This window comes from Perognathus longimembris, chromosome 17 (assembly GCF_023159225.1).
Source record: "Perognathus longimembris pacificus isolate PPM17 chromosome 17, ASM2315922v1, whole genome shotgun sequence".
NCBI classification, from domain to species: Eukaryota; Metazoa; Chordata; class Mammalia; order Rodentia; family Heteromyidae; genus Perognathus; species Perognathus longimembris.
In genome coordinates this window covers 53,106,900-53,134,841 of record NC_063177.1, presented here as the reverse complement: position 1 = coordinate 53,134,841, position 27,942 = coordinate 53,106,900, and the positions used below count along the sequence as shown (strand labels likewise).

At 57.1% G+C, this 27,942-nt stretch overlaps 1 protein-coding gene across 3 annotated transcripts; it reads left to right on the top strand.

The window, feature by feature from the left end:
- The first annotated feature begins 99 nt into the window (after nucleotides 1-99).
- On the top strand, nucleotides 100-20,502 carry Mxra7 (matrix remodeling associated 7). Of its 3 annotated transcripts, XM_048366325.1 has the most exons (5): nucleotides 100-422; nucleotides 11,547-11,610; nucleotides 14,112-14,205; nucleotides 14,983-15,061; nucleotides 17,314-17,408. In XM_048366325.1, exons 1-4 carry the CDS (start codon nucleotides 135-137, stop codon nucleotides 15,014-15,016), a joined length of 480 nt encoding a protein of 159 aa, XP_048222282.1. In that variant the 5' UTR covers nucleotides 100-134; the 3' UTR covers nucleotides 15,017-15,061; nucleotides 17,314-17,408. The 3 variants fall into 3 exon arrangements, with proteins under 3 accessions (XP_048222282.1, XP_048222280.1, XP_048222283.1); XM_048366323.1 differs by lacking the exons at nucleotides 14,983-15,061; nucleotides 17,314-17,408 and adding an exon at nucleotides 19,883-20,502; XM_048366326.1 differs by lacking the exon at nucleotides 14,983-15,061 and having other exon boundaries at nucleotides 17,314-17,409.
- Nucleotides 20,503-27,942: the final 7,440 nt, after the last annotated feature.

The following is a 27,942-nucleotide window of genomic DNA, read 5'->3' as shown; positions in this document are numbered from 1 at the left end:
CGCCCCGAGGGGGCGGGGCTCGTGCCTGGGGCGGGGCCTGCTGCAGGCTCCGCCCCGGTGCGGGGCGCGGCGGCGGGCTCCCTCGGGGTCCCGGCGGGCCGGCGGGCGGGCGGGCAGTCAGCGGCCGGGGCGCGATGGAGGCGCCGGCCGAGCTGCTGGCCGCGCTGCCCGCGCTGGCCACCGTGCTAGCGCTGCTGCTCGCCTGGCTGCTGGTGCGACGCGGAGGGGCCGCGGGCCCGGAGCCGGCGCCCCCCAAACCTGCAGCCCCGGCCGAGGCCAGCGGGGCGCGCGCGCCGCCGGACCCCTGCGCCGAGGAGCCAGCGGGACCGGGACAGCCCGAGGGCTCGGAGGAGCCCGCGGGGCCCGGGGAGCCCCCGGCGGCGTCGGCCGAGGCGGAGGAGCTGGAGGCGGAGGCAAGGCAGGTACGCACCGGTGTCCCCCCCCCCCCCCCCCGCCTCGGCGCCCCTCCCCACCCCAGCGGCCCTCGGTCCCTGCCGAGCCCGGGAAGTCCAAGCCCGAGTCTCCAGGCCCGGCCGCCCAGGAAGGGCAGAGCCCGTGGCCAGCGGGAAACGAGGGTCCCGCCCGGCGTGCGAAGTTGCAATGGTGCAGCCTGGCCGTCCTCCCCTAGAAGGTGGGGAGCGGGCAGAGTGTGGGTGCTTCCCGGCCTCCTCCCCCCCCCTGCGCCCGCCCGCCCGCCGGTCCCGGCTCTGAGCTGCGGGCGCCCCACGCCTCCCACGCTGGGCTTTGGCCTTTTGCCCTGCGCCCGGCTCTCACCCCTCCTGCCCACTTCAGGGTTTGTGGCTCACTTCAAGGTTTGCAATGGAATCGGCTTGCTGCTTAACATAAGGTGCTTTGGGGGGACGAGGGGAAGGAAAGTTACCTTTCCATAGGCCAACTTGAAATCCACACTCCAGAGTTAATGGGATATTTTCTGTGAGGTTTCCTAGGGCAGGGCTGAAAGAAAAGCCCCTGGATTGTTTTCTCGTCCTTTCCAGCCCCGAGTCCCACTCCTCGGGGGTGCGGACGTGGCTGGGCGGCATGGCTCCCCCAAGCTCACCTTCTCCACCTCTGCCATCAGCCAGGCCCTGAGCCCACTCCCTCACTGGGGGGTCCCCTCACCCACTCATCCTCTTTTAGACAACTCTCCGTAGATTGGAAAAAGGGACTAGTTCAGGCCACCGCCTCGGGCTCAGTGGGATGGTAACACTTTGTTCCTATTCCCCACCATCTCAGCTTGCGGGGGTACCACATCCAGGACAATGGGGACCCAGGAGATGCCCTTTGGTTCCTTGTCCATGCATCTTGGAGTACCCACTCTGTTCTTTGCTGAGCACAATGATTTATGTTAGAGAGGAGCCCTGGGGGAGGACAGAGGAGGAGGGGCCTCCCAAAGCTGCCAGAGCCCCCCCCCCCCTTGCAGGCAGGCGCTTTGCTTGACAACTAGGTGACTAATTGTGTCATTAGAGTGGCTTTGAAGCAGTGCTGAGGAGGGCTGATGGGATTCCCTGTGGTCCTTGCCTGGCAGGCTCCAGACCTTGCTCTTGCAGAGGGCAAGTGGGGTTTTGGGGTTTGGACCCCCCCTCCCACTCATGTGTCAGTTTTGCCTCTATATTTGGGACTCCTGTCTTGACTACCTTGCAGATGGCCCTGGGTCAGGGGCAGTGGTAGACTTAAAAGGCTGGTTAGACATGCTCTTGAAATAGACTTGGTAAAATAATAATAATTAGGAAAAAAATTGAATTTTAATCAAGACACTGGTGGGACTGGGAATGTGGCCTAGTGGTACGTGCTTGCCTACCAGGCCTGCCGGAAGTGGCACTGTGGCTCAAGAGGTAAGGTGCTGCTGGCCTTGAGCAAAAAGAAGCCAGGGGCAGTGCTCAGGCCCTGAGTCCAAGCCCCAGGACTGGCAAAAAAAAGACAGTGGTGTCTCACGACTGTAATCCTAGCTACTCAAGAGGCTGATAGAGGAGGATGGAAGTTTGAAGACATTCTGGGCAGAAAAGCCTTTGAGAGACTCTATCCTCAAAGTGATCAACAAAAAGCCAGGCTGGATGTGTGGTCAAGTAGTAGAGCACCACCAGGTCCTGAGTTCAAACTCTGTTACTGGCATAAAATAAGATAAATTTTAGAATAAGAAAGTTATAAAATAAGTTTTTTTTTGTTTATTTGTTTTGTTTTTGTTGCCAGTCCTGGGGCGTGGGCTCAGAGCCTGAGCACTGTCCCTGGCTTCTTTTTGCTCAAGGCTAGCACTGCCACTTGAGTCACAGTTTCACTTCCGGCTTTTTTCGACATATATGATGCTGAGGAATTGAACCCAGGGCTTCATGCATATGAGGGTGAGCACTTTACCACTAGGCCATATTCCCAGCCCTAAAATAATTTTTTTTTAAAGAAAGAAATTGGTAAGATTTTCCAGGAATTTACAATGCTTTTTTTCCCCCTACTACCTCATTTTCAGAGCTGGGAGATGAGGCAGGAAGAAGGCCTTCTGGGGAAAATAAGTCAGTCAGGTTGGCATGGGAAAGGGGATGCCCACCCCCAGCCTCCTCCTTCCCTATCCCTGCATGGAGGCTGGAGCCTGAGAGGAAGTCAGGGCCCCCAGAGAGCAAGATTTACTTAACTCGCCTCTCCCTCCCTCCCTCCCTCCCTCTTTGGTTTCCATTAACTGATTCCCTTCTAATCTGATCCTCTTCTTTCCTAGCAGACTCTGGGCAGTGTGGGGCAGCTGCTGCCTCGGATTCACAAAGCTCATTATTGAGAAGCAGCCTCCAGCTGCTGCTCAGGCTCCGGGCCGCCGCCAAGGGCGAAGCAGTGGGAAGGGGCCTGGGGGGGAGGGGGTGCTGAGGCCCTGAGTACCCACTGAAGGAATGGGGATGAGGTCATCAAAGCCCCTCCCAGCACTGGGCGACCAGGGCAGAGGCGGTGGGAGAGGGCACCAACTCCAACAGAGAAGCCAGCCATGCCCAGGACCCGAGCCAGGGCTGCCACACCTCTTACAGAAACAGCCAGGCTGTATTTGTAGCCCACGGTTGGTCCCCCAACGGGGGGTCAGTTAAGGGCCATCCCAGGGCTAGAACTAAGACTTGTTGACACTGAGGTTCTACCTCCACTTAAGAATACAGTTGGAAGCCAGGCACTGGTGGCTCACGCCTGTCATCCTAGCTACTCAGGAGGCTGAGATCTGAGAATTGAAGTTTGAAGCCAGCCCAGGCAGGAAAGTCCACGAGACACTTATCTCCAATAAATGACTCAAAAAGCCAGAAGTGGTGCTGTGGCTCAAGTGGTAGAGAGCTTGTTTTGAGCAAAGAGAAGCCCAGGCAGAGTTTAAGAACCAGCCAAAAAAAAAAAAGAGAGAGAGAATGCACTTGGAGCCAAATGCAGTGCCACAGACCTGTAGACCCAGCTAGTTGTGAGGCTGAGATCAGAGGCTCATGGGGCAATACTGTCCAGGACAGACAAACCCATGAGATGCTAGCTCCACCTAACCAACAAAAAGCAGTGGAGGCATGGCTCAAATGGGAATGCGCTAGCCAGTCTTGAGCAAAAAAGCCAAGCAAGAGCATGAGGTCTGAGTTCAAGCCCCAGCACTGCAGAGAGAGAGAGAGAGAGAGAGAGAGAGAGAGAGAGAGAGAGAGAGAGAGAGAACGAGAATAGACTAGAAACCCAATGCAGTGTCACAAGCCTGTGGTCTCTCAGCCTTTGCCGGGAGGCGGGCAGGACATAAATCCTAGAGTAGGGATTTTTGTACAAGGCAGCCAGATAATGGCTTAAACACACACAGACTGGATTACTCTTCTAGATTACAGGAGACAATGAAAAACAGAAAAAGCAACTGACAGATCAATGCAGTCTTTTTTTTTTGGCCAGTCCTGGGGCTTAGACTCAGGGCCTGAGCACTGTCCCTGGCTTCTTTTTGCTCAAGGCTAGCACTCTGCCACTTGAGCCACAGCGCCACTTCTGGCCGTTTTCTAGATATGTGGTGCTGGAGAATCGAACCCAAGGCTTCATGTATACGAGGCGAGCACTCTTGCCACTAGGCCATATCCCCAGCCCTCAGTGCAGTCTTGATCCGCGTGTAGATTCTGGAGTGGATTGGCAGTGGGGCTCTACAAAGGACATCTGGGAGATACCGGTTTGTTGTTGTTTTTTTCAGTCTTGGGAATGGACCCAAGGTCTTGCTCTACCAGCCCCAAGCCATGTTTTAAATGAGTGATGTGTTAGGTAATTGTATTGGATCTGTGCTGAATTTCTTCAATGCGATGCCAAGTGTTCTGGTTATATAGAAAAAAATGTCCTTGTTTCTGAGAAGATGCACACTGAAATACTTAAGGATGACATGTCACGGTTCGGTGACACCGAGTTTGGGTATTTTTCAATAGGTTTGGAAGTTTTCCAACGTACAAATATAACTTTGGAAAACAACAGGGGTTGGGGGTATGGCTCAGTTGTAGAGCACCAGACAATGAGCAAAAGCATCAGGTTTGGAGTTCGAGTCCTGGTCTGCCCACCTCTCCCCCCCCCCAAAAAAAACAACTTTGGAAAAAAACAAACAGTGAGGAATTTCTTAGGAAGAGTTTAGTCTTGCTGGATACTTTGGTGGTGGTGGTTGTGTAGTGGATAGATAGTAGACAGCAGCCTTCGTCTGTCTGTCTGTCTGTCTGTGTGTCTGGTCTTGCTACTCAGGAGCCTGGTTTCTCAAGTCCTCCTACTTAGGCTCCACAGTGTCCTCTGTCCTGTGGGACCTGGAATGAAGGCAGCGGGTCAGTTCTTCCCCATCGGTGGCCCTGACAGTTGCCATGCCAACATGGCCCGCCCCTGTTCCCCTGCCCTAACGGTAGAGGCCAACTCTGTATGGGCAGCTGTTTCCATCGCGGTGGAGTCTTGTCCTGAGTCACCTTGCACTGACGACAGGACACAATGCCATGCGCGGGGGCTTCCGCCACAGCCTCCATCGCTCGAGTTTCTCCAGGCCGGAAGATCCAAGATCGAGGGGTCAGGAGATTTCGATTTTTGGTTGGCTTTTGGACAGCTGCCTGCTTCCTGGGCCCTCCTCCCATGGCATGGAAAGGCAAGCTCTGGTGTCTGGGCCTCTAGTGAGCACCAATCCCTTGGGGGCCTCCTCCGGTGACCCCCAATCCTCCCCCAGGCCCCTGGCACCTGGGGGCTGTGCTCTGACGTAGAAAGGAACGTTTGTCCCTCTCAGGCCCAGTGGTTTTCGGAGAAGCGGCAGGGGGAGGGGGAGGAGGCTGGAAATAATTAAAATGCCTGTGACAGGACACTGTGTTAATGATGGAATTGGTATTAAGCAGGGAAAACGGAACGTAGAATGTGCTGGTGCGTTCACAGGGCTCGGGGAGGGGCAGGCATGCGCGGCTGTGTCCCGTCGCTCAGAAGGGCGGCTTTCTTCTTCTTTTTTTTTTTTTCCTGTTGTTGTTCAGGAAGTCCCCGGGACTCCCCAATTGCTTAGGAAAAGTCTTGACTGGACACTGGGAATTTAGCAGTCTGAATTTTTACTTAGCTACCAGTATTAAATTCTTTAAAGAACATAGTCTTAAGTGAAAAATGCCTCACTTTGTGAATGAGAACTGAAAGACTGGCCCTGTGTGCACCTTTAAGATGGCTTCTCCTCCTTTTTTTGTAGCCTCACCACACACACACACACACACACACACACACACTCACTCACACACTTGGGAGGATGGGAGGCAGCACTTCCTGACGAGCCACACCACCTTCCCCGGTTTGCCACGGCTCAGGACAGATGCGAGGAGGGGGTGTCAGGTTCACACACCTCTGCAGGAAGGCGGTCCGAGACCCGAGGCCCAGCTCTTTGGGGCGTCCTTAGTGCCCACCACTGGTCCAGAGGCAGAGGGCACTTCTGTACCAGGGGTAGAACTATCCCTCGTGTTCTGGCCAGTCTTTGACAGTGGCTGACAGATGTCTGCGCGAAGTTCAAGGCCCCAGAGGAAAGGCAGTGCCGGGATCCAGGGAACCTGTGTATCTGAGAAGTTTGCTTCTAGCTGGGTGTGTAGACTCCCAGCTACGGAGGCTGAGGCAGGAGGATCGCTTTACCCATGAGTTCAAGGACAGTGGACAACATAGGGGGACAGACAGACAGAAGGACGGACAGACAGGAACCAACGAACGGACTGGGTGCCAGTGGCTCACACCTGGAATCGCAGCTCTTCAGGAAGATCACGATTGGAAGCCCCCCATACGCACAAAAGTTCACTCGCTTCCATCCCCAAAATAACCCACAAAAAGCAGGGCTAGGGTGTGGTTCAAGTAGCAGGACAGGAGCCAAAGCAAGCTGGAGGCCCTGAGTTCAAACCCCAGTACCACCAATTTATTATTTATTATTATTATTTTTGTTTGTTTCTGACTAGCCACCAGATTAAGGAGCTCATTTGACTTCTGGACAGTTCCTCGCCTGCAAAGTCACTGAAATGACCTTTGCAGTCTCTTACAGCCCAGTCCACTCTCCAGCCATCAGCCTTGTGACCTATGTCTGTGTATGTCTGTTTAACTTGAGTGCGTGTGTGTGTGTGTGTGTGTGTGCATGTATGCATGCATGCATACCAGTACTAGGGTTTAAACTCAGAGCCTGGGTACTTGTCCCTTAGCTTTGTACTCCAGGCTGGCACTCCCCCACTTGAGCCACTCCTCCGTGTCCTGCTTTTCGGTGGGTGACCGGTGATGAGTCTCACCACCATTCCTACTCCAGCTGACTTCAAACGGCGACCCTCAGATCTCAGCCTCCTAGGTAGCTAGGATTACAGGCGTGAGCTGCTGGAACCTGGCGTATGTTTAATATCTTAGGAAGTGGCGCTGTGGCTCAAAGTGGGAGGGCACTAGCCTTAGGCAGAAGAGCTCAAAGGACAGAGCCCAGGCCCTGAGTTCGTCTCATGACTGAAAAAAAAGGGGGGGGGGGGAGAATATTTTAAAGTAAGAATTCCCTGAACACAGAAAGTGCTAGCCTTGAGGGGAAAAAAAAAAAAAAAAAAGCTCAGGGACAGTGCCCACGTCCTGAGTTCAAGCCCCAGGACCACCCTCCCCCCCACAAAAAAGGGGTGCCCTCCGGCCTTGAGCATCACATGCCAACCCCCCGCCACACACAAGGGAAACTTGCACACACACCTGCTTGTTCCTACACAAGGACTCCTGGGATGCAGGGTCATTTATTAATAGGCACACCAAGAGATGAACAAGAACTAATAATAGAATAATCATAATCACAATAGAGTGTATTTAACACTGGTGAATCATTTCTTTCCATGTAGGGATAGAAATGTGGCTCCGTGGTGGAGTGCTTGCCTAGCATACGTGGGCCCTGGGTGTGGTTCCCTGCGCCACAAAATTTCTTTCATGTAACCTCTCATGCCAGGGGGGATTGTGGGTAACTGGCACTGTGGAAGGCCCGCCCCGGGCTGGGGGTGGGGTGGGGTGGTGTTTACTAGAGTAGTATTTCTCTTGAAAAGATTCTTTTTTTTGGGGGGGGGCATCTAGCCTGGGGCTTGGACTTGGGACCTGGGTGCTGCTCCTGCGCTTTTTTACTCAAAGCTAGCACTCTACTACTTGGGGGATAGCTCCACATTTGGTTTTTTTTTTGGGGGGGGGCTTAGTGGCTTTGAACCTCTCTTCTCGGATCTCAGCCTCCTGAGTAGATAGAATTACAAGCGTGAGCCACTGGCGCCAGGGAGATTCCCAACTTGCTGAGGACTCAGAGTCTGAGAGAAACCCTAGGAAAGTACCTCTGCTCGGTGTATCTACCGAATGATCTACCGCAAGCCCTGCTCCGGGCCAATCTCCTCAGGAATCTGAAATCAGTGTCTCGTCCTCCGGTTGAATCCTTAAATGATGTTGAGGCCCCGGTAACACGCGCGCGTGGAATCCTAGCTGCCCTGGAGGCTGAGATGTGAGGACGGCAGTTCAAAGCCAGTTGGCTCAGGAAAGTTCTAAGACCCTTATCTCCAACTAACCAGCAAAAAAGCTGGAATTGAAGCTGTGGCCCAGGTGGTAGAGTGCCAGCCTTGAGGGAAAAAGCTGAGGGACGGCGCCCAGGTCCTGGATTCAAGTTCCAGTACTGGCTCGCACGGCTAAGGCTGGTGAGCGCGCCTTGAAGGATGGCTTCCTTGGGTGTGGCTGTGCGGCGAACCCGTCCTCCTTCCCTCCCTGTCACCTCCCCCGGCCCCGGGGAGCCCGCACCCTGCCCAGCTCTTCTTTGCTCTGGTCTCATGCCCAGCGTGGCGGCCAGGCCACGCCCACTGGAGCCGCGGCGCCTTCCTGGGGCTCAGCCCCCTGGGCTGGACCCTCAAGCGTCTGCCGGCTCTGTCTGGCACGTCCCTCCCCGCCTGGTCCCCCACCTCCCGTCTCCCTGTCCTTGGCTCCTTTATCAGATGGCTAGTCGCCGCCTCCTCCTCCTCCTCTCTCTCTCCAGCCCTCTCATCCGATTTGGCTTTCTTCAGTGCACTTCATTCAGCGTGAGGTCATCTTTTATTTTAGCGTGCATTGTCTGCCCCTACGAACCACATCCCCAGCTCCGGGGCTGCCGGCCGGCTCCAGGCTCCAGGATGTTCTTGTTAAGTGAGTAAGTGGAAAAACCACGGAAAGAAAAGAAAAGCTCCCGCCTGCAAAACCGGCTCCAGAGCTGCGTGTTACGCCCCAAAGAGGGAGACCGCACTGTAATCAACTCCCAGGGGCTAGTCGTGTTCAGGTAGAAACTAGATTGCTCGAAGATCTTCGGAAGGGTTTGTTGTTGTTGTTTATTGTGGTGGTTTGTTTGTTTGGTTTGTGCTGGGCCTGCCTCCCCTTGGGACCTGGCGCTGTCCCTGAGCTTGCTTCTTTGTTCAAGGCTAGCACTCTACCACTTGAGCAACCGCTTTGCTTCCAGCTTTTTTTTTTGACGGTTAATTGTTGATAAGATAATCAGGAACTTTCCTGCCCGGGCTGGCTTTGAACCTCCATCCTCGGCCAGGTTGCATTTTAATGTGTCCCCAAAGCCGGGTGAATCGGAGACGAGCGGGCGGGGGCGCAGGAGGCCGGGGACAAAGGGGCAAACCCCAAACACGGTGGGACCCAGGACAGAACCACCCCGGACAGGGACAGACAGACATCAGTCTCTACCTCATTCTTGCCCCTCCTCCCGGCCGGCCGAAGTTGAACTCGGGGCCTCACCCTTCTAGGCAGCCTGTGTACCGCATGGGCCGCACCCCAGCCACCCCGCCAGGCAGCCGTGGCGGCCACTGGCAGCCTGAGTTCAGCCTCAGTGGTGGGGAGAAGCCACCGTTCCCGCCGCTGCTCTCTGCGCAGGCCCCGGCTCCTGGCAGGGGAAGGCGGTGAGTTGCCCTTCGCGCTGCCTCTCCTACCCTCGTGGGGGAAAAGGCGCAATCGGGAAACCAGCCTAGAATACGTGCTGTTAAACTGCAGCATGGCTGGGCTGCTCAGGCCTGCCATCCAGCTCCTCAAGAGGCCCCGGGGCCGAGCACTGCAGCTCCAAGCCAGCCCGCGAGGCATTTATCTCCAAAAGGAGTTCAAGGACGACACGCACGCAGGCCCCCGATCAGCACCAGACGAACACAAAATGTCTCCATTCCCTAAGGAAGTGCTGGGTCTCTGGCGTGCGCAGGAACTGACTGTGGATCTCGCTCCCCGCCCCCACCCCCGCCACGGGGGCGGGCAGCTCTGTGTCTCTGGATGGATTCACAGTTTTCCAGGCCCAGCCTGCCTTGGGGGGGGCCGGCAGCTCTGTGTCTCGGGGGTTGATTCACAGTTTTCATGAACATGGCTCACTTTCCTGGAAGCAGGCTGTAGCATTTGGCAGGGCTGCGGTGGCAAAATACCACAGCCCGGCCGCTCCTACAGCAGACATTTATTTTCCAGACGCCCTGCAGCAAGTCCAAAGCCCTCAAGGACCCTTTTGTCTTTGCCCCCTCCCCGCCCCCCCGCGGCCCTGTGTACCTCCAAAGCTCCTCTTAGGAGGTCAGCAGTGCCAGGTGCTGGGGCTCATGCCCATAACCCTAGCTATTCAGGAGACCTGAGAATCATAGTTCAAACCCACCCTGGGGGGCTGGGGATATGGCCTAGTGGCAAGAGTGCTCACCTCGTATACATGAGGCCCTGGGTTCGATTCCTCAGCACCACATATACAGAAAATGGCCAGAAGGGGCGCTGTGGCTCAAGTGGCAGAGTGCTAGCCTTGAGCAAAAAGAAGCCAGGGACAGTGCTCAGGCCCTGAGTTCAAGCCCCAGGACTGGCAAAAAAAAAAAAAAAAGAAACTGTAACGAAAGGCCAGCTTTCCTCAAGATCTGCCTTCCCCATGCCCTCTCCCCACAGGTGGCCATGGTGGGCAGACTTCTGCCTGCACTTCCAAACATGGCTGCCTCCCGTCTTCACACCTGCACGAAGAAGACCATACAGCACACTGCATACCGCTGCCGCAGAGCCACTTCCAGGTTCCTGGTGGTTCACTGGAGATAAGAGTCTCACGGGCTTTCCTGCCTGGGCTGGCTTTGAACCACGATCCTCAGATCTCAGCCTCCCGGGCAGCTAGGATGACAGGCGGGAGCCACCGGTGCCCGGCCCCTGTGTACATCCTAACAGACATTTTTCCAGCCTGGAGCCAGATCCTTAGGGGTGGATTGGCTTGATCACAGAGCACCGGGGGACACCTGCCTGGCCCCCGCCAGCCATGTACAAAATTGGGCCACCCTGTTACCGGTGCAGATCCTCCGGGAAACATTTTGTGGGGTGCAGGAAGCCCCTTTGAGGCACTCAAGGCCCCAGCAGCGATTGCATTGCTCTCCGCCCTGTGTGTTCCCGCTCCAGTCTGCCCTCCTGTCCACATGCGCCAGCTGGAATTCCAAGTCTCTTCCTTCAGCCCGTCCTCCTCTGCCCTGCTCCCCATCCCCGTCCCCGTCCCCCTCATTCCTGCCGGCTGAAGTCACTCCTTCCTCTGCCCGGGCCACCCCGGGACAGCCCGCTCCTCCGGGCTGCACAAGTGGAGTTCTAGTGTTGGGAAAATGGACGCAGATGGTTAGCGATAGCAAACGACCCCAGCCGGGCGTGGGGGCCCAAGCGCGCGGACGCCTGCCTGTAGTTCCAGCACTCCCAGAGGGCAGGCAGGAGGACCTCCGGTTCAAGGCCTCCACCCCCAGGGAGAGAGAAGGGGGGAGCAACAAAAGCTGCTCTTTGGCAGCCTACAGTGGGGCCCTCAGTGCTCGCTTCACTAATCACAGAGCACGGGGACTCCCAGCCCTGCCCCCCACCGCACCCCGGCTCCCAGACAGCTCTGTCTGGCAAGGGCCGGGGTGGAAGTCCTAGGAGTATAGCAGTGGTGCCGCATCTCTCTTGAACGGGGAGCCTCCGTTAGCAGCCCCCCCAACCCCAGTTTGCTCTGACACCACAGCCTCCTGCAGGACGGCCACTGCCTCAGTGGACCCCCGAGGCCCACCCCACCCCACTTCCCCGTCCCGGAAGGCGGCTCACATCTCCCGACAATGGCTTCCCCTCTGCTCTCCGCCCGCGCTGACCCTGCCGTTGCCTTGCAGGAAGAGGAGCAGGACTCGGACAGCGAGAAGGACCCGCCGCCCGCGGGGCCGGAGGAGGAGGACGGTGAGTGGGGCCGGGCTGCTGTCCTCGCGGCCTCTTGAGGGGCCCGGCTGGATCCGCCCCGAGCTGGTGGTTGTGGGGGGACTGGGGGTGCTGAAGCCAAGGGCTTGGCCTGCCACCCACCTCCTCTGCCCTCCCTGTCCTCCCTTCCCTGCCTGTGAAAGGCCCGTCTTCTGGCTGCAAGTAGCCCTAGACAGACAGACAGACAGACAGACAGACAGGCAGACAGAACAAAACAGTGGCTGGGCCTTCCACTGAACTGTCAGGTTTTATTTCCTTCCAAAAGAAACTGGAGCAGAAAAGAGCCGCATGTGCACACGTCTTAGATCTGCACAGCAAGTGCTCAGGTGCTTTTCCCTTCTGTATTTGGGGGGGATGTTCGACATATTTCCAGTTGAGAAAAAAAGAATCCTGCCAGGCGGGGCAGGTCACACCCCTCGTCCCAGCTACTGAGGAGGCGGAGATCTGGAAGATCCAGCGTCCAGGCTAGCCTGGGCCAAAAGATGGAGCCCGTCCCAACCAAGCCCCGAGCGCTGCGTGTGGCGTGAATCTATCATCTCAGTTGTGAGGGAGGATGGCAGTCTTAGACTGTCCAGGCAAAAGTGCAAGGCGCTATCTTCTACATAAATAAACCTTAAAAGGCTGGGGGGGGGCATGACTTAAGTGCCGAATGCCTGCCCGGAAAGTACAAGATCCTGAGTTCATACCCGCCAAAAAATGAGCTAATTCATTGAAAATAAAGTTTAGCAGCCGGCACCAGTGGCTGGCACCTGTCATCCTAGCTGCTCAGAAAGCTGAGATCTGAGGGTGGCACGCAGTTGGCAGCCATCTTGGGCAGGCAAGTCTGTGACACTCTTAGCTCCAATTAAGCTCCAAAACAGCTGGAAGTGGTGGTGCGGTAGAGCTCTAGCCTTGAACAAAGAAGCTCCGGGGACAAGCCCTCAGGCCCTGAGTTCAAGCCCCAGTACCAACGCGCACGTACACACAGAGATTTAAAGCAAGACGGTGGCACTAAGCTAGCTACTGGCAGGCGCATAGACAGGCTGAGCAGAGCTGAAGAGAGGAGACGGGGTGACCCCCCCCCATCGGCCGTCCTAGCTGAGGGGTTCTCATCTTCACAGATGCACAGCCCCACATCGAGCTGCTCCCCGCCCCCAGCCTTCTGCCGCCTCTCACAGGGCGGAGGGAGGGAGGGTGGCGGCCGGTGCAGCTGTCAGAAAGCAGCCTGAGGGCCCCCAGCCCCCCCCCAACTCGGAAGGGAGCAGCTCAGCCTCCCAGGCTAATTGATTAGTGTCGCTAAAATGACTTCCCTAAGCTATGCCAAGCGGTGGGGCGGGGTGGCAGACTGGAAGGGGGGGCCTCCTCCGCTCCCCGGGGGCTCTCAGGCCAGCGGGATTGGATGTGGCCGCAGTCACCTGGTCCCCTGCCTGTGGTCCACTGAAAGCCCCGTGGGTCTGTCGCGTGCGGCTCATCGGAGCTGCCCCGTGCACCGGAAGCCGGGCTGGCACCGAGCTGCCCGTAGTCTTTAGGCTTCACTGTGCTGGCACACAGCCACACAGTGACCCCCGACAGAGATCACTGGTTTCCCTTGTCAGTTGTCGTTTCCGGGTCCACACCGAGGGGGGATTGTAGTTCAGTGAGCAACGGCTGTGGCCAGGAGTGTGATCGCTAGTTTGGGGGGATGCCCAGAGATAGCCCACCCTGCCTGGCTCCCTGCTCCCCCAGCAGTCACTTTGCTCAGGGTAGCTGTCAGGGCCCGGGCCTTATCTGTCCAAACCAGGAGAAGCTCCCGGTTGCCACAGGCCAGGAAGAACGGAGCTTCTACAGCGGAGCCCGGAGGGATCCGCTTCCGGGCGCTCTAGTAACTTCCTTCTGTGTCCCCAGCACTCACCGAGTGTGGTGGAGTGGGTGAGAGGTAAAGGCCAGGGGTAGCGACCGCTTCCCAAGGACCTGGTCCCTGGGCAGCTGGCTGGGTCGCAGGAAGCCGCCAGCCCTCTCCCGAGCGAGGTGGACGACAGGGAAACAACCTGTTCAGAATCGATGGCTAGAACCTTCCTCGCAGCCCAGAGAGAACCCGCGGGAGGCCAGTGTGGCCAGGCTGGTCCTGACCCTCCAGGGGCGGCAGGAAATTCGTGTGGGCTATTTCTAGAATATTGCCCCTGGGGAAGGAGCCAGCCGCACGGTGCATGGCAGCGTGGGGAGCGGAGGGAAGGAGAGCCCCGCAGACACCTGCTTGGGTGCAGGCACTGAGGGGAGCTCATGGACTGGGGTGTCCCCAAGCTGGCACAGGGGCTAGGCATGGGGCCGGCCTGCCCCGTCCCTGTCACAGAGCTGGGATGTAGCTCGGTGGTAGAGCACTTGCTATAGCCCTGAGTTTGCGCCCCAGCACTTCAAGAAGCTGAGTCCAAGTGGTGAAGAGAATTAGGTGTGTGTGTGGGGGGGGTCGTCGGGGAGGGGGGGACCTCTACATTGCCATGGCTAACCCCGTCTCCCTCCCTCCGCAGGAGAGGCCTTCTCCTTTAAGTACAGCCCGGGCCAGCTGAGAGGAAACCAGTACAAGAAGATGATGACCAAAGAAGAACTGGAGGAGGAGCAGAGGTAGGCGGGGCTTGGGCGGGGGGCGGGGCTCCTGCAAGCCCCGCCCTGCCACGTATCCCTCCAGGAGGGGGTGGGGCCAGGGCCCGGCAGGTCCCGCCCCACCCGGTACCCCGGATGGCGGTGGGCGGGGCTTTGGGAGCGCTAGGGTGGGGCGGGGGCGGGGCTCCTGCAGGCCCCGCCCCCACGGGGGGCAAGTCCGTCCCTCTGGGTTTGGGGTTCTTTCCAGGCTCTTCGGGGCAGGGGCAGCGTGTGGCGGGGGCAGGTGCGGGGAGGGAGGGCGCTAGGGCCAGTTTCTAGAATGAGATGCCAGGAACAGACCCAGCTGTTCACTTACCCTGACTCATCACGTGGATCCCCGGTGCTCGCCCATCTGGCAGCCCCCCCCACGCTGTGCTGGCCGGGTGTTATTTTCTGTCTGTTCTGCTCCGTGGCACACACGCGTGCACACACACGCACGCACGCACTGCCCTCCACGTGCGCATGCGCTGCCCGTGGGCAGTGGGGTCTGGAGCCTTTGGTTCCGGCCATGTCTGCACCAGTTGGTGGGGACCCCCCCAGTGTACCCACAAGTGCAATGCGCAGCTCACCCACCCGCTTGTGGCTGCACCCCTTCCACGGCACAACCCCCCCACGCTGCGCTCCTAGCCCCGGCTTGGCGGGAGGGTTCCTCACCCCGGAGCGAGGCCGGCGGGGCTGTGGGGGGCCTCGGCCTCTCCACGCGGAGGACGCTGCCTCTTGGTATGACCCCCCCCCCAACCTGCTGCCTTTATATTTCAGGATTGAGCTGACCTCTGACCTCACTTCCCTCTAGCAAGTTCCCTAGGTCCTGAGCCACAAGCGCTCTTGCACACCTTTGGTAAGGAGATGGGTTTGTTAGACTAGCGGTGCCTCCCTCACGTGCGCTGATGTGTCCCCAACACCACCCACATGGGCTCGGCCTCCCCTTCATCGCCTCCATAACCGAGGAATGCATCGCCACCTCCTTTTCCTGCATGAGAGATCTGGGCACCAAGGGACAGGTTCCAGAGGTTCCGCTCATTCCCTGGCAGGCCTACCGGGCCAGCTGGTGGGGGGCTAGCCCCCCCCCCCGCCCCGTGAGGCTGGGGTGTCCCCAGAGCTGTGGGCGGCATCACCGTGCGGCCCCCGCTGCCCCCCAGGAGGGCAGCTCTGCGCTGTGCTTCCGCGTGGCAGGATAGACAGGATTGGTCATCAGAACTGGGGTTGCAGCCCGAGGCAGGGGCCCCCCGCCCCCCCCCCCCGCTGCCGTGCGCAGCCGTTCCACTCGTCCTGGGCTCCGTGGCTCCGTGGCTCCGTGGCAGAGCTGAAAAGGGCAGCGGATGCAGGGAGGCTCGCAGCTCCCGGGATGGGAGGACAGAGAGGGCTCAGCACACCCACCCTCCTCCGGGGTCCCTGTGCACAGGGACTGTGGGTGCCGTGGCCTCATTCTGTCTCCCCGGGGTGACCATGGAGGGGCCATTAGACCAGGAGAGACCAGTGAGTGGACGGCAGGCCGGACCCCAGCCGGGGGCTAGCGCCAGGACACAGTCTGGGGGGGGGCGGGAGCCCGCGCTGTCATTTGCAGACTGCAGGCCACATGGCCCATGGGCCTGGGGTGGGGGATGGGGAGGTGGGGGGGTCTCTGGGCCATTCCTTTGCCCTCTGCCGTTCTCAGGACCACGCACGCTCCGTTCCCCTGGGGTACAGGCCTCCTCGGGAGGCGCTCTGGGGTGAGGAGGGCTTCCCCGACACCTCGCCTGAGCCCTCCCCTCCCCCCCCGTGCACCCGGACTTGAGGAGGGGTTGGGGGAGGTCAGGAGTGGGCCGGGGTTCGTGTTCATCCCCCGTCCTGCGTGCGCATGCCTGCATCCTCTGCTTGCTCCCTCCTGCACGTGGCCCCCCCGCGGCTGCCTGGGGGCCCCTCCTGTCCCCCACACGGTGATGCTTGGGGTTGCAGAGGCTGCCCGGGTCGCCTCTGTCTTTCATGATCGTGTGCTCAGGGCTGCCAGACACGGGTGGGAGCCGCCCCAGAACTCTCCTCTGGAAACTGCACAGGGTCCTGGTCAAACGCCGGCCCCGGTGGCTGCACGGCCCCTCGCCGCCGTGTTCAGGAGGCCCTCTGGCGGCGTTCGCTTGGGCCAGGGGTTGGGGAGGCAGGACCGGAAGCAGAAGGCCCCCCAGAGCTCGACTGCACATCCCCAACCTTGGGGGGGGGGGGGCCAGGGGCCCGAGGTTTGCGGGTCTGCAGGCCAGGGGTGGGACGGCTGCTTGGCTCCGGCTCGGCCGCCCTGGGTGCGGGGTCCCGCGCTTCCCCACGCTGGCACCGCCTCGGGGCGCATCTCCCAGGCCTTTCCGGGGGGGGGGGCACCCATCACCTCCAGCTCAGCACCGCTGGGACGGCCCACTCGCAGGCTGGTGACAGCGCCCAGGGCCAGCGGGCCCCCCTCCCCCCCCCCCCCCAGGGCTGGCCTGGCCGGGAAAGAAATACAAGCACAGCCGCCAGCTCCCCTCCATCAGAGAGAAAGTGGAACCCAGCTTGGAGGCGAGGCGGGCACTGCCGGGCGGGGGGCAGCCCTCGCCCCTCCATCTGAAGGCCCACGGGGCTCTGCCCGCTCGTCTGGAAATGGGCAAGACCCTAGAGAAGTGGACCCGGGGTTGGGTACGCGGACGCGAGGAAGGAGAGGGGCAGCTGCGGAGCCGCGCGGAGCCTGGGTCTCCCGTGCTCCCGTCCATTTGCGGGCAGCCTGCAAACGCGCGTTGACGGCGGTGTCCAGCAGAGGGCGCCGGAGGCACAAAACCAGGTCCCCTGCGCGTGCCGGGCCCCCTGCGTGTGCCAGGTCCCCTGCGCGTGCCGGGCCCCCCGGAGCCGGGCGCCCTCGCAGCCAGGGGAAGCGCGGCTGGTGCAGGCTGGTGCAGGCTGGTGCAGCTCCACAGCAGAGGGCCGCTGGGCCGTCCAGCTACGGTCCAGGCCTCAGAGGCCGGGGCGGGGGGAGCACCGGGGGGCAGGCTTCTGCAATCCCAACCATCCTCCTCCCTCCTCCCCGCCGCCCCCCTCCTCACCCTGGGGATCGAGTAAAACGCCTTCTCTTTTTCTTCCTGTTTCTCTCTGCAGAACTGAAGAATAATGAAGTTGTCTTTAGCCTCCTCCCGAAAGCTCTTTCCTTTGGGCATCTTAAACGCTTGAGAGAGGAGCCCATCAAGCCCCCCCGCCCCACCCCGCCCCACCAGCCCAGCCCTCCACCCCCCCCCCACCCGGGACCCCTGTCAGGACTCCCCCCTGGGTAGCAGAACCGTTGGGGATGCCTTTGGCGCTGCTCTCTGGAGACAGTCGCTCCACTTACGTGGCGTGTTAAGGCGCGCCAGCTCAGACCTGGAAGTGGGATTTCCACCACCACCCCCCCCCCCCCCCCGCACACCCTTCCCTCACACCTGAGATACCTCCCATGTCATCAGCGCCAACACGTTCAGTCACAGTAGAGTTGAACCCAGCACCCCTCCTTTGGCCCTCGCTGAGGCCAAGCCACAGAGTTTAGGGACTGGCTGATGATTGAGGTTGGGCGGGCCTGTGGGCACAGCTCTATCAAGGGTGGCCTGGCGCCCCCCCGTCCCCCGCTTGCTCTGTGGCCGGGGTGTTGGGCGCCATGTGGGTTGCTCGGTGCTGTTCTGGGGCTGGTGCCTTCTTCTTTCGTGGGAGGCGGCTTGGGTCCAGCCCTCTGATGACAAAGAGGCCTTTTTTTTTTTTTTTTTTTAACTGAAGTTCTGACGGGCTCAGCCACATCTCCGCTTTTGCTTTGCAGAAGCCATAAAACCGTGTTCGCGTAAAAGAAATAGATTTCCAGACTATGCATTATTTTATTTTTCCTAGAGAGATTGGTAGATTCGTTAGAACTTCAGCAGATCAGTTCTAGGTTAGCGTGTTGGAATTTTGTATTTGACAGTATTTATACTATACCAAAAATGAACTTGTAGTTCTTAGACTTCCTTGGTGAAAATATATTTTCTAGAGCAGTCAGTTTTCAGAAAATGGCCTTCAGCGAAAGGCCAGCTCTTAGGGCAAGAAGCACTCCTGGGCCCAAGGTCTTAGGTTCAGAGATTAGAAAAAGCAGGCAACCAACTCTTGACACAGAGCCACAAGATGAACACACGTCACTTACATGTTCTTGAATAGCAATACCAACGCCTCTATCCAGGCTGGAACCTTCTAGAAAGTAGTGACTTCCTGTAAATGTAGTTAGGTAGGTTTGTCCGGGAGCTTTCTGAACTTGGCCTGTACAGCAAGCCTCACACCCCCTGATGCTTGGCTGTCTGTTTCCAGCCTCTGTTCAGTCCAATAAACTTTTCGTAGATGACCTCGATTACTGTGTGTTTTTTCAGTTTGCCTTGGGTTTAAAAATATTCTCTTTGCAAACCATTAACCTGAAGCTCTTCTTTTTCATTGATGGCTTTTACTCCCCAGTCGACTATGAAGCTGTGTGCTCGCTGTGTTTAAAATACAATGCTGCAGCCAGAAAACACACACGAAAAGAGACGCCAAGACACCTGCCTGACCGTGGCTCCATTGAGGGGCCCACGGTGCCTCTCCTCATACACCGAGGACCAAGTCTTTACCCCAGCCCCTCTTCCCACCAGAGTCTCCGCATTTCAGCTTCTTGATCCTACAGACAGACAGAAAGCCCACTGCTTGCTGCATGGAAGATTTGGGGTTCCAGAGGGGAGGGCTTACAGCAGAGAAATGTGTTAGGATGAGCAAAAGCCCCCCTGGCGTGGGGGATGTCGGCAGCCAGCAGCTTTGCCAAAGCTTGCCGGGAGCTCGGAGCTCGCGGTGCGGCTTCGGTTTGCTCAAGGTGCCCCGAGGTACGGTGTGGAGAGCAGGAACTTCAGAAGCAAAGAAGCGGAGCCACGGGCCAGAGCCAGATGCAGCGGTCGGTCTCGATGGCCCATACAGGGTGGCACAAACAAAGCCAAACCATACTCTCCGCCGGCTTTGGCTGCTCCCGCCCCTGCTCTCCGCTCCTTCCTGTTTGCTAGGGGTGTTGTCCTGTGCTAGTTGGATGGTGTGGCTGACCCTCGTAAAGATGACGGAGTTGGACTTGAACTAAGCCTAGTTCCCGCCTAGCCGACCTTCCCACTGGTTTGAGGCTACAATGCCGTCACCTTAGGACACCTTTGTGCTAAACAGAAAAGGCGCCCCTTCTTTCTGAGCAGGGAACTCCCTCGGGCTGGGTCTCCGCCGGGCCTGACCCTGGCCAAGCACTCTTGCCTGCACATCTGGACGCGCTCACATCTGCACGGTCCTCTCCTCCCACAGCCAGTAAGATGGTTTCCTTCCTCCATCCTTGGCTCCTTGAACCCATTTCTAATCCAGGTCTCCCTAGGCCAACAAGGCAGTCACGGAGCATGCTCTTTTCCTCCTCGTCTCGTAGCTGTGAGAGTTGCAGTCAACAATAGAGTGTGGCCGAGGGGGAAACTGAGGCACGCTGAGTTGATCCACTGTCCACCTAAGAGTTGGAACCTCAGGGTCCAGTGCGTGTGGGCAAACTGCTCCTGTATGGTGGGTGAGGTTTGCTTGGTTTTAGGGTTCCTCTCATTCCGGAAAGCAAAGGCAGTGGCAAACAAGAGAAGCCCCCCCCCGGCCCCCCGGTGAGAAGCACCTTCCTCCTCTTCTCCTTTCTTCTCGACAGAGTCCAGAAGGAGCAGCTGGCTGCCATCTTCAAGCTCATGAAGGACCACAAGGAGACGTTCGGCGAGATGGCCGACGGTGACGTGCAGGAGCAGCTCCGGCTCTATGACATGTAGCTCCGTCGCCCGGCAAGACTGGACACTGGCCGCCCTGCCCCCGCCCCCACGCCGCCACGGCCCGCGACCCCCGCCCTTGGGACGTCCCAGACGTCCGCGGGCCTCACCCCTCACCCACACAGATGCAGGCGTGTGTGATAGAGGGGTTCGCCCAGCGCGCAATAGATGTGTCATTTTAGAGGGGTCCACGCTGCGCTCCTCACGCTTGGGCCCCCCACGCCGGGCAGGTCGGCTTGGGCTTGCTGGTGAGGCTCTGGCTGGGCCGCAGGCTGAGGTCAGCTGACCCAGACCCTGTCTCTCTGCAGACCCGTGGCTGGTGCCTAGTAGGGCTGACTTAAGGGTTTGGTGCCGGACCCCCCGCACGTGGAGGGAGTTGAGGGGGCTTTGGGGAAGGCTGTTAGCAGGTCTTGATACTGCTGTGTCTAGTTACATTATACTTTTATTCTGCCTTCAAAGGATTTCTGGAAGCTTCTATCCCAGCAGGGAAATAAACAGCAAGAAATCATTCTTTTTTTTTTTTTCAAATTTTTATTATCAAACTGATGTACAGAGAGGTTACAGTTTCATACGTTAGACTTTGGATACATTTCTTGTACTATTTGTACATACCATTTTACATTGTATCATTCTTTTACTAAAGAGTCTTACTTCAAAACACTCACCCTCCACCCTAGGACACAAAGTAGTATCAGAATTCACATCCCCTTGGGGCTGGGGATATGGCCTAGTGGCAAGAGTGCTTGCCTTGTATACATGAGGCCCTGGGTTCGATTCCCCAGCACCACATATACAGAAAACGGCCAGAAGTGGCGCTGTGGCTCAAGTGGCAGAGTGCTAGCCTTGAGCAAAAAGAAGCCAGGGACAGTGCTCAGGCCCTGAGTCCAAGCACCAGGACTGGCCAAAAAAAAAGAAAAAAAATTCACATCCTCTAGGAGTTTCTATCACTGAAGCTGATACTTGCCTTAAATATAATTAAGGTAGGGCGCCGGTGGCTCATACCTGTCCTAGCTACTTGGCAGGTTGAGACCTGAGGATCACAGTTCAAAGTCAGCCTGAACAGAAAAGTCCTTGAGACTCTTACCTCCCATAAATCTACAACAACAAGAACAACAACAAAAGCTGAAAGTGGCACCAGCCTTGAGTGAAAAAGCTAAGCGATAGGGCCCAGGCCCTGAGTTCAAGCCCCAGTACCAGCAGAAAAGACAGGAAGGGAGGGAGGGAAGAAAGGAAGGATGGAAGGAAGGAAGGAAGAACTGGGAACGTGGCTTAGCAGTAGAGCGCTTGCCTAGCATGCATGAAGCCCTGGGTTCGATTCCTCTGCACTAAATGAACAGAAAAGGCCAGAAGTGGCGCTGTGGCTCAAGAGGTAGAGTGCTAGCCTTGAGCAAAAGGAAGCCAGGGACAGTGCTCAGGCCCTGAGTTCAAGCCCCAGGACTGGCCAAAAAAAAAAAGGAAGACAGGCTGGCTTGAGTACGGATGTGCTCTGGACCTGTGCTAGGCGCTAGGAACGTGGCCCCCGGGGTGGGGGGACTCCTGGGGGGAGCGTGCTCAAGGCCCTGCCTTCCACCCCAGTACTGGAGACAAGGCCGGGGGGTCCCTACCTTTAAAGAGAAGTCAGGCCTGTGTGCAAAGGGTCCCATTCGACAGTGTGGGACACCAGAGGGGACTGGGGGCCGTGGTGGTGGTGGCGGTGGGGATTGGCCAGGGCTTTTCATGGCCGCAGGGCCTGCTGCTGGCCGCCCACAGGCCGGGACTCACAGTGCCTTGGCCTTGGGTCGAGAGGCACTTTGAAAGCTCTTAGAAGTACTCTTCATTGCTAAAGTAAAACTCACATCCTGGGGCTTGAACTCAGAGCCTGGACATCGTCCATGAGCTTATTTTGCTCAAGGCTAGTACTCTGCCACTTGAGCCACAGCGCCACTTCTGGGGTGGGTTGTTTTTTGTTTTGTTTTGTTTTGTTTGGGGGGTGGTAGTTTATTGGAGATAAGAGTCTTACAGACTTTCCTGCCTGGGCTGGCTTTGAACTGTGATCCTCAGATCTCAGCCTCCTGAGTAGCTAGGATTACAGGTGTGAGCCACCAGTGTCCAGCTATGAATATATTTCTTTTTGGACAATATCACCCCTTCCCTTGCTCTCTTCCTGTTGCTTTTTTCTGAAAGAAAGAAGAAAGAGAGGGGGAGAGGAAGGAAGGAAGGAAGGAAGGAAAGGAAGGAAGGAAGGAGGGAGAGAGGGAGGGGAGAAGGAATCAAGGAGGGAAGAAGGAGGGAGGGAGGGATTAACTCTTGGTGGGAAGGCTTCGTCCCCTCCTTGTGGCTTGAGAACTGTCTGTTCCTCTCCTCAGGCACCAGGAACCACTGGCGTGTCTTCCCTCCGTGTCCTTGGACATGCGTGAGTGGCAGGGTGTCGGCCTTGCCCTCCCCCTCCCCCCTTGGGCTGTGCTGGCCCGCTCACAGAGATCTCTGTGTCCCCTCCTCAGTCCCTGGGTCCTTGTGTTCTGGTCACACCAGACAAAAATAGCTTGGTGCACTCGCTCAAAATCCTCATGGCTGTGGGGAAAACAAACTGAAGGAACTGGCAATAGAGACACCCAACTGGCCGGGCTCCGCTGGCTCCGCTTGTCATCCGAGCTGAGGACTCAAGTCTGAAGCCAGCCCGGCAGGAGCGCCCCTGAGACGCTTCTCTCCAATAACCACCCAAAGGCCGGAAGCGGAGCTGTGGCTGGTGAGGGGGAGTGCGAAGCTTGAGGGGAAAAGCTAAGGGACGGCACCCAGGCCCCAAGTTCATGTCCAGGACAGGCGCAGAGAGAGAGAGAGAGAGAGAGAGAGAGAGAGAGAGAGAGAGAGAGAGAGAGAGAGATAAATGCATCTTCTGGGCTTTCGCTTCCTGTGATACCTTGGGTTGAGGCTTGCAGCAATGAGGAAAATGGCTGGCATGTTAGGAGGGCTCTGGTCTTGCCGACATCGCTGTAACTTCTGCATCCCAACTCCTACAGTGCATAACCTGTAACCTCAAAGTACACACGCAACTCAGCTGCCACAGGACCGTAACTGAATTGGACTTGAGTTCCTTTACCTTCCAACTTATGGAGGCATCAGAGTTCACAAATACCCATGGTCGACTCTCACTGCGAGCTCAATCACACACGATCTGCACATTTAGATGTTGCCACATTCCAGTATCATTCCAGCATCCCTAATACAAGGCAAGCACTTTTTTTTTTTTTTTGCCAGTCCTGGGCCTTGAACTCAGGGCCTGAGCACTGTCCCTGGCTTCTTTTTGCTCAAGGCTAGCACTCTGCCACTTGAGCCACAGCGCCACTTCTGGCCATTTTCTATATATGTGGTGCTGAGGAATTGAACCCAGGGCTTCATGTATACAAGGCAAGCACTCTACCACTAGGCCACCTACCCAGCCCCAACTGTTTATTATTATTACCTCCATCTTTTTCATTTTTTCCAATTTTCCCTCTGAGGCTCCAACCTTCCTTTGTCGTTCATGACAAACCATTGCATCAGCTTGAGCTTTATCCTTACAGCATTTCTTTTTTTTTTTTTTTTTTTTTGGCCAGTCTTGGGCCTTGGACTCAGGGCCTGAGCACTGTCCCTGGCTTCTTCCTGCTCAAGGCTAGCACTCTGCCACTTGAGCCACAGCGCCGCTTCTGGCCATTTTCTGTATATGTGGTGCTGGGGAATCGAACCTAGGGCCTCGTGTATCCGAGGCAGGCACTCTTGCCACTAGGCTATATCCCCCGCCCACAGCATTTCTTTTTTGTTACAGGTAGGGGAGATTGATCATGTCTAGAAGATACTATCTTCTCTGCTAGGTGTCAGTGACTCATGCATGTAACCCTAGCTGAGATCAGGAGGCTGAGATTTGAGGATCCTGGTTCAAAGCCATTCGTAGCAGGAAAGTCCATGAGACTCTCATCTCCAATTAACCACCCGAAAGCCCAAAGTAGAGCTGTGGCTCAAGTGGTAGAGTGCCAGCCTTGAGTAAAAAAGTTAAAGGGTCAATGCCTAGCCCCTACATTCAAGACCTAGTATCAGCACACACACACACACACACACACACACACACACACACACACACACACACCCTTCCCATCTCATTTCCTACCAGGCAACTATTTAATACTAGCTCTGGATTCCCAAAACAGTACACATTTACTCTTATCCAGCCCTGATAGAAATAATCTAGATAGTGCTGAAAGAAGCCTACTAAATCCAAAAACTTTAGCAAAAGCCAAAATATTCTCCTGAAGACAAAGGTTGTCCTTTCAATTAGCCTCCTGTTTTATATGCCACAAGGAACTGTGTTTAATGAAGCCAACCTACCCACGGGTTTGTCCAATCAGCACAGTGGTTCAGGTATCTGCCAATCCACCGTAAAGGTAACAGCTTCAACCACCATTGGATACGGCATCCATCCATCCACCCACCCATCTACCCATCCATCCATCCACCCATCCATCCATCCATCCACCCATCCACCCATCCACCCATCCGCCCATCCATCCATCCATCCATCCATCCATCCACCCATCCACCCACCCATCCATCCATCCATCCATCCATCCATCTACCCATCCATCCATCCATCCACCCATCCATCCATCCATCCACCCATCCATCCATCCATCCACCCACCCATCTACCCATCCATCCATCCACCCATCCATCCATCCATCCACCCATCCACCCATCCATCCATCCATCCATGCATCCATCCACCCATCCATCCATCTACCCATCCATCCATCCATCCATCCATCCATCCATCCATCCATCGCCCTCTCTAGCCAGCCTTGTATCTGGATGGGCCAGGCTCAAGGGCTAGTTTCCTCTGTGATTGACAAGGGATATTATTAACCAATGAGGAGCAGCGCCTGGCAGTCTCGCCCATGGGGGGCCTGGGCTGGAGGCCTTGGTGGGAGATTAGGGGGTGAGGCCTAGTGGGGGGGTCCAGCCACCCGGTCCTCCAGCATCCTCTCCTGTCAACAGAAGAGACACAGCCAGGTGCACATGCACAAACCTGGGATGCAGCCAGGATGTGGCGGGGATGTGTGCCCGGGTGTCCCCCCAGAGCAGTGCCAGGTCCCCACGAGGGCCGCGTCCCCTGGGTGGGCCCACCACCGGCCCCAGCAGCCTGGCGTCCTCGGGTCTGGTGGTGGCTTAGGTTCTCTATGGGCGAAAGGCCTTAGCAAGGTCACTGAGCTCCATGAAATAACTCATTTTGCAGTCAGCGTTTCTGGAGGGAGAAAAAGGCATTTTTCTCATTCCTTTAAGGACTTTTCTCCTTTGTGGCACGCTCCGAAGTGGGCCAGTTTGTGCTGACAGGCTGTCAGCCGCTTAGCTCCTCGAATGTTTCCTAACATTCACTTGAGAATCGTGAAGTGCTGTCTGGTTTCCTGCCACAAGGCAGATTTCAAGGGAGGAAGCAGCTGGCAGGGCGACGGAAATTAGGAAGCTTGTTCCAGGAAGAAAAGAGCCCATGGGAGAGGGCCGAGCCCGCGGAATTCACGATGGAAGCCTGAGTGGCGTGAATTGGCCCTTTCAGCCCTCCAGACGTTCCGGAGCCCGAGCGCGGCCCCTGACTGAGCAACGCGCGAGGAAGCTTTGAGGCGGGGTGAGGCTTTGTGCCCGCTGGCTGCTCTCTAACCGCAGGCGCACCCAGTCACCTTCACGGCCTTACAAGGGTGTCAGCCTCCTTTCACGGGAGAGGACAGGGCTCAGAAGCCACGGAGACAATCCAGTTGACAAGAGGAGCCCAGAGCTAGGGGTGGCGGTGCTGGCTGCTCAGAAGGTGGCGGCAGGGGCAGCGGGACAAAGCCAGCCTGGACGGCCAACCAACACTCACCTCAACACATGGAAAGCTGGGGCAAAGCTCACAAGGCCCTGGGTTCAATCCCCAATGCCATCACAAAAATAAGAGGGTGGCCCAGGGCCAGTGACATATTTATGTATCTACATTTTTTTTTTTTGCCAGTCCTGGGGCTTGAACTCAAGGCCTGAGCACTGTCCCAGGCTTCTTTTTTGCTCAAGGCTGGCACTCTGCCACTTGAGCCACAGCACCACTTCTGGCCTTTTCTATATATGTGGTGCTGAGGAATCGAACCCAGGGCTTCATGTATACGAGGCAAACACTCTACCACTAGGCCATATCCCCAGCCGCGGTCACCTATTTATAACCTTGTTCATCGGCCATACAAAATGCTCCACACCAATGGATGACATCATCTTCCGTGTCTGTCCCCTCATACCCAGGAAAAACCAAAAGTGCTTTGGAGCCTGGTGTACGACCAGTACTGGGTTCACTAGGTTCCATTGATCCTCAGCTCTCGGCCTCCTGAGGAGATGGGTTTCAGGTGTGAGCTACCTGTGCCTGGCTATTTATTTATTTTTTTATTAATTTCCCCACATCCCACTGGAATCTGGGGCCTGCGTCCCGAGATGGCGACGGGCCAGGCGCCGTTTGCGGAGGTGCTCTCAGGTGTGACACTGCAGGTGTGCGCGGCGGAACGATGCCATCCACATCATGCCGCTGTGGCATCAAAACTACTTTTTGCTGAAGGCGTGTAAGCAGCAGCCCGTGCAGGAGAAACTCTGTCCTGTCCCTTCCCAGGTGACCCGATGCCCAGCAGTCCAGCTGAGGTGGGGTCTTGTGATCCTCCCGGTCTCAGCCTCACAAAGAGCTCCAAAGGGGCTGGGGATGTGGCCTAGTGGCAAGAGCGCTTGCCCCGTATACATGAAGCCCTGGGTTCGATTCCCCAGCACCACATATATAGAAAATGGCCAGAAGGGGCGCTGTGACTCAAGTGGTAGAGCACAAAGAAGCCAGGGACAGTGCTCAGGCCCTGAGTCCAAGCCCCAGGACTGGCCAAAAAAAAAAAAAAAAGAAAGAAAGAAAAAGCCAGGTAAGAGGGCTGGGAATATGGCCTAGTGGCAAGAGTGCTTGCCTCATATACATGAAGCCCTAGGTTCGATTCCTCAGCACCAAGCCAGGGACAGTGCTCAGGCCCTGAGTCCAAGGCCCAGGACTGGAAAAAAAAAAAAAAAAAAAGAGCTCCAAAGACAAGCACCAGCCCTTGGGACCTGGCTTGACTTTGTCTTTTAATTATTGTAATTTTTTAAACCGCTCTTGGTCAAATCTGTATGTAATAAAGTCATGAATACGGTGGGCACGGTGTCAGCCAGAGGTAGATCTCGATGCCCACTCTGGGTTACTTTTCATGGTGGGTTATTCAGCCTTCTGTGCGCTGTGCATGTTAATAAATGGCTGGGTTTTCTCTTGCTCGTCTCATTATTTTGTGGGAGAACTTCAGTGGAAAACCTGCAGCGGGTGGCTGTCGCTCTCACTCCTACCCCTCGTATAACTGGGAGGAGCAGCGTGGGGGGGGGGGGGTTAAGCTGCCACGGGGCTGCAGACAGGCCTCAGCCCGCCCCAGCCAGAACTTCAAAGCTGGACCAGCCTCCGGCCTCCTCCCCCGTGGAAGTGGGGGGGGGGGGGGTCAGTCCTGGAACTCAGCATGGACCAGTCATTGCCCACAGCTTGCCGAGGCCTGGGTGACCTCCGGGGTGTCTTCCCTACACAGGGGTAGAACTCAGTTCTTTAAAGACAATCCAGGCCTGTGACCTGCTGTCCAGCTGACTCCATCTTGATTAGGGAAACATGGTGGGAAATGTTGGGTGGGGTAGAGCTGACCCCAACATTCTGTAAATGACTTGATTAACTCGTTTCTTGTTTGCTCTACCCCCTGCATCAAGCCCCGACATCTGTGCTATGCTTTCACCTTTATGAACCCCAATTTGAGGACTGCTCGGGGTCACGGTGGCAGCTCCCGAGTCTGCCCTGTGTCCCTCGCAGGTCAGCCCGCTTTTCACTGTCGCAGTTCAGCTCCCGAGTCTGTGCTGAGTCCCTGGCCTGTCAGTTCGCTTTTTGCTTCCC